General features: G+C 41.7%; 1 protein-coding gene across 1 annotated transcript in view; it reads left to right on the forward strand.

The window, feature by feature from the left end:
• The window catches only part of ttll5 (tubulin tyrosine ligase-like family, member 5), a 52409-nt gene extending 39996 nt beyond the window's left edge, over nucleotides 1–12413 (forward strand). Inside the window, exons 28-31 of the mRNA XM_062439879.1 lie at nucleotides 310–508; nucleotides 4481–4689; nucleotides 7903–7985; nucleotides 10729–12413. Coding sequence (XP_062295863.1) covers nucleotides 310–508; nucleotides 4481–4689; nucleotides 7903–7985; nucleotides 10729–10781 — 544 coding nt within the window. The 3' untranslated portion in view covers nucleotides 10782–12413. The remainder of the gene's footprint in view (nucleotides 1–309; nucleotides 509–4480; nucleotides 4690–7902; nucleotides 7986–10728) is intronic.
• Nucleotides 12414–12495: the final 82 nt, after the last annotated feature.

Raw genomic sequence — 12495 nt, forward strand, 5'->3', positions numbered from 1 at the left:
TTCATTAAAACCATTTCTCCCCTATCTCCTGTCCCTCTTTTTATTGTCTACACACTATCTCTAAAGATGGACTGAACTCTCACCAAATGTATAAAACTACCATAAACAGTCAATTAAAAATAACAAAGTAATTTATGTCACATCACAACTTCATAGATAATATCTTTTTATTCAGAGTGAGTTGTGAAGGGTTTCTCAAATGAGTTGAAACCCTCATATTCTGCATCTCTTACTCTGAAAATGTGAAAACAGTTACATTTTAAATTCTTTGACCTTTTCACTGACTTCTCTTCATTTCTGCTCTCCAAGCCACAGGCCGTTGCACGAGGAGGAGAGTCTTTGGGACGGGCAGGTACAGAATGCCTACAGCTTGGTCACAGGGGTGAACCCACAGCAGCGCTACATGCCCACCCAGGAAAGCTACCAGCTTCAGTTCGCTATCCAGCAACTGCAACAGCAAAGACGTCAATCACAACAATTTTCTGACCAGAGACGTTGCAGACACCAGGTACACAAGTTTTGGCTCATTATTACACACGTAAATATGATACTCTAATGATTACATTTATCATTATTAAAGGGGAATTCCCCACAAGTGGTTCTGCACAGAGAGTGGGTAGAGGTCAAGTTTTATCCTCAAGTACACAATAACTGGGAAGTTACTTTCAGACACATGGGCTTGAACCCAGCTCCTTTCATGGAAAAATGTTTTCACTGCTCCCCTATGAGAGTTTTTGTTGTTGATACTATTAGAATTCCCTATAATTTGTTCCTATAAAAAGTTAATTCCTTAATCTAAAAAAAGGCCATAGAAGAGTTCAGCTTTATTAGCTGTCACTTCATTTCTTTCTTTAAAATCAGCACAGATGAGTACTGAGTGATATGTATGAGAACTATTGAGTTATAAAAACCTTCATATTTGTGTCTGTACAAAATATTCCCTTACCTAAGCACAGTGCTGTCCAAAACAGTCCAAAATGCGCCCACATCAGGGGGAAAGCTTTCATGTTAGCATTTACAAAGCTATTTTGAGGATCTCCTTCCAAACCACTTAACAAAATGGTGTTCGGTGGGAACATCGTCTTCAACAGAAGCTCATTCCTGGAGAGCCAAACATGACTCCTCACAGCAAGACTATATTGTTTGCCTGAGGGACTCTGCTAGGCTTATATTGGAAGGTGAGTAATCAAGGAATGCTGCCCACGAGTGCACCAGAGAGGTTCCATCACAAGTTTTTTTTATGAGTAAGTCGTACCATTACTGTTCATATCAGATTTGAGCTCCGTTTGTATTGCCATTACAGCACAAATAAAAGTTTGGAATATGATTTTCTCAGTGGTAATAATGTAGCGACAAAAAACCTTTCAGTCATGCCTGACTAGCCGTGACAGATGTGATTTGCCTGTTTACTGAAGGAGATTACAGTCATTTTGAACAGAGTAATTTTAGTGTTTGGAGGAAAACGATAGGTTCCCCGTCTTTCTCTACATTTTCTCTGAAAGAGGATATTAACAGGAAGAGTGTATTTATTCATTTTCGGGCAGATTTTGTGGATGGGGACAAAAAGAGACAGAGGAGTGCATAGAGTGGAATGACTTGATCCACCGATTTTCTTCCGATCTGTCCTGAGTAATGCAGTTGCTCTCACGTCATTATTTGTTCATCATCTTGGTCGGGACTTAATTAATGCGATTAATGTGATATTTCTCTTGGCTTGGTCCGGCAGCCTTACGCAAGGCACTTTATGAAAGCGATCCCTTTCCTCTGTTTCGTTACCCGTCTCAGAGTTCAAACACATTTGACCAAAGTCGCTCTTATTGTGGACATGTCCTGTCATCCTCTGAGCATATGGAGGCAGGAATATCTCGTACAATCTGACATGGTTTGTGGCATCAAGGACTGCGTGTGTAAAGTGAAGTACATGCACTGTTGAGACAGAGTTATCCTGTTGTTCAACCCTCACAAACTGAGGTCATAGGAGGGCCGACTCTGGATATGATTGTCTCACCATCGAATCTGACAGCCCTCCCTAAAATCCTTGCCATTACTCCCTGTTCATTCCACCTGCATGGCATCTTTCTGCCAGTGAAAACTAAAGTCTTCATTCTGTATATGTTTCTATTTAACCAGTTCTTTTTTATTTGAAGAAAATTATTGAAACCTTTCTTTGCAGGACTGGGAAACAATCAATAACTTGACTTAAACTCATATCAAATGTTCTCTCTTTCATACAAATGTACTTCATATCACTTAACACACCTTTCTGGCTTTCTTGGTCCCATGGGAAAATGAATTAATGCATTTGGGTAGAGTGTGAGCGTCCATGTACACATATTTGCATGTCCTCTGTGAGAGAGAAAGAGATGTGGGGCTGTTCCGGTGCTCCAGTCCACGTTCCAGTTATTGGGTGCAGACTGTGCGGCTCCTCCACAGGCTTGGCCCGAGGCCACCTGGCAGCCAAAGAAAGGTGCCCTTCCTGGCCCCACTCAAACTGAATTGCGGCCATAGGCCTTGCAACCTGGAAACGCAGCTTCTCATTTATCAACAAAGAAATTACATCAGATATCCTCTGTCACACTGCCGACCCTTTGAACAACTGCACTGTGAAGCTGGAAAACCATTAGCTTGTTAGATAGCCGTATAAAGCTGTAGAGAAAATAGCATAGACATGAGATGTGGAAGGAATGTATGCAAAGCTTTCCCCAGCACTGCAAGGACAGAGTGAAATGTGGCTCTTAAATATTATGTCAGAAAGAAAATGGTATTTTTCTTTCTTCCCAAGCCAAAAGATCTTGTATAAACAAACAAATAATTTGAAGAATTTGCTTTTTAGTGCAGCCAACCGCAAAAAAAAAGTTGAGCATGTTTTGATTTTGGATGGCATTTCATTAATATCTGCACTAACTCATGTCAAGTACTATGACTCACCTTAATAACCAGAGACCACTTTTTTCCCATGACTGAGCCTATCCAAATGTGATTGTATCTTATTCCTCTTTTAGTGTTTGGTTTGATTATTTTGTATTAAAATAAAAGTTAAAAATATACTTTAAAAATAGTTTGATGATACTACTTTTTGACTGAAACCAATACCAGACTCAACCTTATAAACAATAATTAAACATTAAAATGATTTGAAGGCCTAAATTTAAAAGATTCTGTTTTTGTCAAAATTGAAACACATATTGTACAATATTAAGTGACCGTGATAGTATTTTGAGAGATAACAGTATTTAAAGTTATATGCACTTCCATGCTCGATCATATCACGGCCATACATGACCTATTCTTGCATCTGGGCTGTTTTGCTATTTGAGGCAAGCAGAATACAGGAGATTCAGTCTGACATAGATGCAATTAAAGACAACTAGTCATGTATTCGATTTCAACATTTCTTGACCAAGTAGGTTAAAGTATTTATCAAAAACTGATCATCAGCATACAGAAAGCTTACAACCAGTCACAGATTCCATATTATTTCCATATATTAGAAGTAGAAAGGGGCCTAGAATTGATACTTGTGGAACACCAGAAGTGGCGGCTACCTTAGCTAATAGTGCACCTATAATATTATCAAATTGAAAGATTTTCGTGTCGAAATTACTAGCAGCATGTTTATCTCGTCAATATGTTTTGGGATTAAGCTCCAGAGGTGCCACATCGCAATTTAATTTGATAAATAAAATTGATATGCTTATGGCATCTGAGTTGTTATTAAAAACATATTTTACTATAGCTGCTGCGTCTGTAGAGCTCTGTCAAAAATACACACATGCATTTGGGTCAATACAATAACCCCCTGGCACCACTTCCATTGGTGCAGAGTAATAGTTTGGCTTGTGGTTCTTCAATAAGCTTCTTTCTCCTCAAAGTTCATTAAATTAGGATGACTTAAAGTGATGTAGAGTGGTCTGTTTCAGGCAGTTAATTTGATCTCCATTTTTAGTTTTGTCAAAAAGTCCTGCAAAGTTGGAACTACTCATTACAATTTTAGACAGATTGGCCACCATGCTCAACTCCATCAACTTATTCTCTCTCTGCAAAGTCAAATCACGTCTTCTCGCTGTGTAACTTGTAGCATTAATATGATGCAAACAGCCTTTGATTCTCCAAACCGTTGTATGTTAATACAGCTGGCAGACCCAAGAACAGGAAGTTAGCTGACAAAATGCTTTGTTATTGTGATCACAGTTGCTCAGTTAGCAGACATAAGGTACCAGTGTGCAAATTTGAATACCTGTTTGCAGTATTGTTTTTGTTTTTGCACTTGTAGACGATGAATATGACGCTGGTTCAGTAAATACGGCTTTAAATCAAAATGTTGCAATAGCAGGATTGGTAATGGTTGACCAGTGAGAGATCACCATTAACAACTAATTTTACTGTACTGACACCCTTATACTGTCCATAAGACTTCAGCCACCAGTAAACTCATAATGCACAGTTCATTTAAATAACAGTTGTCTTTCTTCTTTCTCAGACTCAACATTCAGACCAGACAAGCGCTCCACCCGCCCAGGCTCCCACCAACCCATCCAGCTGCCCTCCATCCAGCCTTTATGTTCGACCCAATCACAGTCAAAGCTACAGCCACATCCAGACCTGTGTTAGACCTGTTCTTGCTCCAAAGCCACCCAGCAGTGCCCGAGAGGGCCAGATCAGGAAAACAGCAACAAAGCGCCTCATCAAGTAAGACCAGCTCTTCAACCGAGTCGGTGCATTTACCCCTGACTCTTATTGTTGCTTAAATCGAGTATAGCTGAAAGTTGAACAAAGTCGCCCTGTAATTTGTACCACATTAAGTGATTGCAGTGCAGTGCCATTGATTGGACCCTGCTTGTGGAGTCGGACAGAGTGCATGGGATCGGAGAGTTCAAGAGGACACAGCTAATGCTAATGAGAGTTAGAATATGTGCGGAGTGCTCCCAGTCTTTTGGCTGCAGGGTGTATCTGCCTGTTCAGTAAACAACCTCATCACAGGCCTGATTTCTGCCTGAACCGTAAACAGAGCGTGGTTCAATGGAAGGGCCCGGGCTCCGAGCGACATTTAAATCCTGTTTGGTTTGGAGATAAGCTGAAGAGCACAGAAGGGAAAATAAAAGGAAAGGAGTGAAACAGGGCTGAACTCTCAGCTATTTCCCTCACTTAGTTTATGCTTACTTTATTACTGCAATATCTGGCCAAATTACACAACAACACAGCAAACCTTTGTGATCAAGGCCGGTTGTTTGTTTAAAGCACGCTGTTGCAGTGGTGAAGGGCTCTTCACACTCGTCTAATGTGTAAGAGGAAAGGACACAAATGGATTGGAACGACAGCTGAAAGAAGTATTTGTTTCTGTGTCTTAAATGAGTTTAGACCGTAACCTCTGGTGGTTTTAATGTGGCTGAGACCTGCAGGTAGTAGCGCTGAGAAAAGCCCTCTTTCTGCTGACGTGTTGCATCTTATTTGACTGGACAAACTGTGCCGTCAGAGGCCTGGCAAGTGAAGAGTTAAGAGGGGCAGGGGTTGTTGTATAGGTTAGGGCAGCCGGGTAGGTGCCGTGTTTGCTCCTGTGTGTGTGTCTTCCTGGCAGTCGCCGTGTTTACCCACTGCATGTGGAATTCCAGAGCCCCCTCACACTCTTCTCCTCTGTCCTGCATTTTTGCGGTCGACCAGTGTGACAGGGGAGAGTGTGGGAAAAACGGAAGCTTCAGGACCAAAAATGCACCGATGGAAACAATGAAAAGAAAGAATAAAGAGAGTGGAAAATAAAAAAATATTTAAAAAAAGAATGACAGAGAAAAGTAAATTCTGTCCAGGAGAGAGGGAGATGATTGTTTGCAGAGAATGGTGGGATAATAAGTTGCTTCCCTTTATTTCCAGCGCTCATTTTAGGGGCAATTCAATACCTCTGTTATTGAGGCACATCTGAAATGCATCCCAGTGTAGGTCTAAGCTCCTCCAACTTATAATAGAATCACTGTGCTGTATTCAAACAGTTCAAGGTTATGCAGCCCTTCAAACACCTTCCTCTAGCCAACTCACTCAACACTTTGATACAAATTCACCAGCTCTGACCTTGCCTGTTTTCTCCCTCGAGTTATGCACCACAGATGATCACTGATAGTTGTTAGTGGAATGTATTTGTCAGAGTGACGTTCGGTTTTTGGTCTTGTTTGGGAAGGGAAATGGAGTGAAGATTTCTGTCGGTGCAGCCAAACGATTCCCTCTGTTAGAAAGCCTAAAAGTGGGACTCGCTGTTCACATGAACACCATCCAATCAGCTCAGTGTATAAATGCTGACTCCTGTCTAGTGATTGGTCTGAAGAACTCGTCAGCACTGAATTTTAATTGAAGACTAAAATAGGGATGAAGAGACCTTGGCGAGAGTCCTGAGTGACTTAATATTGTGCCTTAGATTTTTTGTTGTTGCTTTTTTTACCTTACTAACATGCAGTGCACTTGGAAATGTCAGTATCATACTCAGCAGGGCAGGGCTCCCTGGTCTATCAACATACCACAACTGCCAACTTGAGGGGCTGCAAGGAATCAAAGTGGTATGACTTCAGTGAAGGCTTTGAAAGGAGCAATTTGTAACACAAATAAATGAGCCTGTTTGGTATTTTGTTTGCGAGGTTTGGCTAGTTGCAGCTGTAACTACGGAAACCCGGCCTGTCGTGTGGCATTACTAATAGGGTGACAATTACAGCAGCACCATTAATGTCAGCCTTGCTGCTGCTTTCACTCCCTATTAATCAGCCACAACAGTAGTTATTTTCACAGGATACTGTACACACACAGAAGCTGCCAAAAGTGTGTTTATGGTTAAACTTTATCCCCTTTGGTCAGTCTGAAAACTACTACAAACTTAAAACATGTTTCATTTGGGCTGGTACAATACAAGTTCAGATTTAGCTCCCACCTACAGTGAAGCCGGCTGCCCGATTCCTGAAGCGACAGAATGAGAGACTGTTGACAAAGAAAGTGATGTGAAGAACCCAGAGGTCAAGTTTTTTCTCCCCCCCTCCTCTCTCAATATGAAAGGGGTTGCTTCCTGTCGAGGTATGCCACGCTTAAAGTGGGCCAGTTCTATTTGTGGTTGTGTAATGGTATGAAAGAACAACTGTGCAGCCCCTTACAAGGAGGCTGTGTGTACCCTCATTACCTTGTTAATGCTCCTTTGGCAAGCTGATGTTACGGGGCGAGAGGTTAATGCCAGCTAAGCTTTATTTATTGTTCCCCCCTAAAAAATGCTTAACAGATTTAATGTATAAGGTTACAGACATGTCTGCTCCTGCTCCATGCTTCACCAGCTCTTCTAATGGTTTACCCCACAAAAAACACTGTGTTTGCTGTCTGATTATGTGAAAAAAGGCTTTGTAATTTGTTGTCTATGATCTCCAGACTTCTCTACAAACCTCTTTGATATAAATACACTGAGAAAATACCATTGTATTCACTCTTCACCCTGTGTGAATGTGACTTTTCTATCTATAGCTATTTTCCGCAGTGAAACACACTCAGTAATCAACAGAAAAACACATCACCCAGGACAAGAAGAAGGAATTTGCCCCTTTCTTGTCACAATAGCTCATGAGAGGCACTCAGTAAACACTTAACCCCTACTGGGCTCCTCTGACTACACACTCAGAGTGGCTATTTCAAGTTTGTTAAGTGGCTCATCAGACGTCTCACACACACACACACACACACGCACACGCAATCACAAGTTGCCATTAATCATGTTTATATATTTGTTTAAATATTTATCTCAGAGTAGAACAATGCACTGAGTGAGGTGTCCTAACAGTTTTGGTGATAAGCATGACCTTCTTAAATCCAGTTTGTCACTGCACAAGACTACAGGGGAAGGGTCTTTCTTTGCTCTCCACTCACACATATCTTGTGTCTGATTAACAGGCAGACGTCCATGGAGAGTTCAGCCAGTGGAACCGTGTCCAGCGACCAGCATATGGTCTACGAGGCCATCTGCGGTAAAACAGGTGGGTCTGGCGCTGCAGTTCCACACGTGCTTAGTACCGTGCTGTAACTTGGCCCACTGGCACTGCGGTCCTCGGGCGGAGGGGAAGTTATGCCCTCTCTATGCCAGTGTCAGTGATTACAGGCATAGTGGACATTCCCCATGGAGGACTGATAAGCACCACAGGATATTTTTACCCAGGTCCTGCTCGCTCAGTGGTGCAGGGGATGTGTAAATGTATTTTTGCACAACTACATTGTCATAAAAGTAACTATTGTACAAACTTTAAACAGAATCTCAGTGCAGAAGTGAAGTTTTATTGCTTATCAGATTGAAATGACTTGTGCCGTCGTTCTCTTTAGAGTTCATGCCAAGTAGAGTCGAAGCAGCCAAAACAAAAGTAAAAAAATAAAAAAAAGTCTCCAGTGTAGTTTACTGTTTGATCATATAGTCTCAATGTGTCCAAGACTAAAGGTCAGATTACTGTTGAAGGATAAAGAGGCATAAAAGTGATGACATCTTTCTTTTGTAATGAGATCCAGTGATGGGGTATTCCCATCTGTTGGCCATTCCTCCCCAGTCGTAATTGCCATGCATCTGCCAAAAGCCTTGTCCAGTTGCACCCCAGAAATCACACCAAGAGATTGAAAGTGTAGCTCAGGCCTTGCTGAGTTTATTGTGGGTAATGCACTGCAATTGTGGGTGCATGCACTCATGTGTGTCCTGTCATCTTTCAGTACTTGCACAACTATTTCCATCCTGAGTCGCTGGGAGCTGAGCAAAGTGTTGAGCTTATTGCAGTGAAATTAAGCAGTTTGCGCTGATGCACACATCTGTTTGCCTGATCAAGGGTTTTTTTTTCATACCATACATTAGCATTAGCAAATCACACCATTCATCACTTCATGTGAGTGTCACAGTCACAAAGCCGAACCAGAGATCAGTCTACATTTGTCCAAACCGAGCTGTCGGAAAAGTACGGTAGCTGCGCACCGCCCAAAAATATGTGTGCGTGTGTCTGTGACCAGAACATTTCTTTTCATTCTCCCTCTTCCCCCCTTAAGTATGAAGGCTGGCTTAGGTTAACAAACATCTTATAAACTCATCAATTACTGTAACTGGATCCATTGGGAGCAGCTTCTGAATTTCATGAATGCATTTTTTCCATCGTTTAGGGCGCAAAGGGTGGGGGAGATGCTTCGCTTCTAACTAAAAAAAAAAAAGAGAGAGAGAAGAGAGAAAAAAAAATCCTAGTACCAAACCCAGTTAGCAGGGCAGGTTTATCCCAGCTTTGAGAATGGAAGTGGGAGTTGAACAGAGACTCAGTGTGGTTTAGGAGGGGGGAGGGTGTTATTAGAAGGGGCACAGCCTTTGTGGAGCTTAGGAGTGAGTCAGGTCTTTCTGCCTGCCCAGTTTACCTTTGTAGCGAGATGACTGAGCTCCCCTGATCGACTCTGACAGGGAGTTAGAGCGGGTCAAAATGGAGAGCATTCTCTATGATCAGCTGTCAACCATCATTAATCACACTCTCCCTTTATCTCTCTCTTGTGCACTCTCTGCACTCGTACAGCTCTCCCTTCATCCTCCAAAAACTTTTCCTGCTCCTGCTCCTGCTCAACCCCCTTCTTTCCCCACTTCTTCTGTGCGTCACTGCTGTTCACTTGTGACACGAAATGAGGGCAGAATTTTGATGAGGAACTATCAAAGCTTACAGGTTATATCGGCCACATGTGTTTTACACTCCTTCCCCTCTCTTCAAGTTCTCATGCCTCTGCAGCCGGTGACCGGGGGAAGATTTATTGCTTTCAGTTTGAGAAGGAAATGAAGGCTGCACTTGTGCCATATTAATAGGAGTGTGATAATGTCAGGACGAATAGCTTAAGCCTCTCTCTGTCAAAATGAGACTGTGTGGTGAATTGTTGAGGGGAAGAAAGGTAGTTATTGGCTGTCATCCCCTTCTCAGATGTATTAAGTAAGCTAATGGTTGTTTAATTCAAAGTGCTTTCTTTAAAGAAAAAGATGGATCACTTTCTTTGAGTAATGTATTTTAATAGTAGATAAGCAGATGTAATAAGAGATGTGTGTTTATAAGAACTATTGTTGCAAAGATTCAAACTGTTGATTAATAATTAGTTATGGTGGATCACAGTCACATCTGTCAGATCTTTTGGGTTAATTTGCTGTCGATTAAACTCTTTGCGTCATTTGTTTGACATTTTTAGCTCTAAGTGTCATTTGGAGTTTGGATTGTAAGAGAGAATATTGTCACTTTATCTCTGTTTTGCTGAGCTAGAGGAAGCTGCTTCCAGCGCTCATGTCATCGGATTGGAAGTCAGGGAGATGTTTTCGTTTTCCAGCTCAGTCAGGCTCCACGGTGTAAAAGAGCACCAAAATAAACAGAGTGTGCAGAGAGGGAATGAAAGGGAATACTGTTTGGGAGCACAAACACGGCAGCTCTAACTGTATTTGGAATGCCTTTTCTACTGGATGCCTGGCCAAGCGCCAGGCGATAGGATGAGGGGCTGTGAGTGAAGGGACCGCCAGACAAAAGGCTGAGCTGACTGAGAAGATCTGCTGGTCTTCCCGTGTTCAGGTGTAAACCTGACCATCAACCACCTTGACCATTAATAATTAAAAGAATCAACACAACATTCACCACTTCTTAAGGAAGTCTTTTAGGTTTTGACCTGAACATTTCTGTTTGTTTTTGGAGTGCTGCCCTTCCACCTCCTTTATTCATTTTTCTCTCATCTGTTGCTTCTCAGGTCTTTCTGTGTACCGCAAGCTGTTCCAGGCCCAGGAGCCCGGACAGAGATGACAGGAAAGTGACCAGAGGCACATCCTGCCGCTCTGCTGGCCCGACAGGTGTCTCTGCATGTAACTGCATACCCACATCACAGAGGTGTATTCTGGGAAAGGACAACAGCAACAGATGAAAGCATGCCAGACATCGAACAGGGTCCTATTAATTTCTCTCTGATACAGCCACAGACATGCAAGAGGATAGTCCGCCAGGCCAGGAATGCCCAGCTTTGACGCAGGTTGGGATTTTGTTGCGCAGCTCAACATCAGATGGCCTTTTCAGCACTCCCCACCCCCCTCATCCCCCTTGGCACTCAGTATATATCCCAACAGTTGCCCGCCCTCATTCTCTCCATGCTGCTGATGCCACAAAAAGATTTCACAGACAGATAGCCTTCAGCAGATGGTTCTTCGAGCCCTGCAGGCATTTTGCATGTGCACTCCTTGCCATTCATGTACATCCCCCCCCCTAAAAAGTTAAACAAGCAGGTTAGATGGGGGCTTTGTCCGTGAGAGACATCTGATGAGTTTTTGACAAGTATTGTAGCCTGAGCAGTTTCTCATCTTTCTGCCATGAATGTTGAGCATGCAGGGAGGTTCCTTTCATGTGTGGCTTCTGGCATTAGACACTCTGACTCCCAGTCGTTGTCGGAATCCAGACAGTTGCCAAATCAGACTCTCACCTCTCACCCTGTCCTCACTAAAGGATGTGTTAAAGTATTACATCCTCTCCTTCAAGGAACGAAAAGGAAATTCTGATTGTTACTGAGATTAGTTTCTGCCTTGTTCTCTGTTTTCAGTGATGATGTAACATTGTTGCAGGGTCGACAGATATTTAAGTTTTGTATCAAGAATACAGTAGTGATTATTCCTGTGAACTGTTAAGAGATGTTGATGTTTTCATGGATGGACCGAATTTAATATTTTTTGTCTTAATAAGTAAATTATTGTGTTATTGCATTAACATTGTACATTGTCAAAAAAAGGCCTTCAAGGCCATTTCTGTAGCTTGAAGCATAACATAAAGAGGAATTATGGTTATGCACAGCCTTGCCTACAATGAAGGTTAATGCTGCACCAGCAGACAAATATCCTTGTGGATAGTCTGTTGCTTGGGACCATATAGTGAGTTCTCTCAGGGTGTGTTAATAGAATATAACATCTCTATTATATATCATTCGATTGAGCATATGTTTATAATGACTTTGTCAGAAATACTTGAATTTCATGCATGTCACATCATATCAGCTGATGATTATCATCAGAGTGGTTTTGCACAGATTGCAGTTTTCAACTCAGTACAACAGTACTGTTTTTAATACACTTACTAGATGGTATTTTGTAAAAATTGCAGTGATTGATGTTAAACTTCATGTTGTGGATTTCCTGCTATTAAAACCAGTGCATGCTGTATTACAAGAATCCGACAGTAGAATCCAAATCAGTGTGTATATTCTACTGTGGTGATTCAGTGTTGTTTACAGTCCAATATTTTAATCTGTTCTTTTCCTGATTGTTTACAATACACATGCATGGAAATGTAATATTTTTGGAATCATTTAAGCTGTTTGTAGCAAACAACAATGACATGAATATGTAGAATACATTAAAACATGCTGATTGTGTCAGTAAATGTACAGTATTTGTTCAACATTAGGTACAGTGGAAGTGGTTGATTTCTTCACTTTTGTCATCTAAATTGACTCCATCACCCTTTAAAATAAAGTGCT

Source organism: Scomber scombrus, chromosome 19 (assembly GCF_963691925.1).
Source record: "Scomber scombrus chromosome 19, fScoSco1.1, whole genome shotgun sequence".
Taxonomy (NCBI): Eukaryota; Metazoa; Chordata; class Actinopteri; order Scombriformes; family Scombridae; genus Scomber; species Scomber scombrus.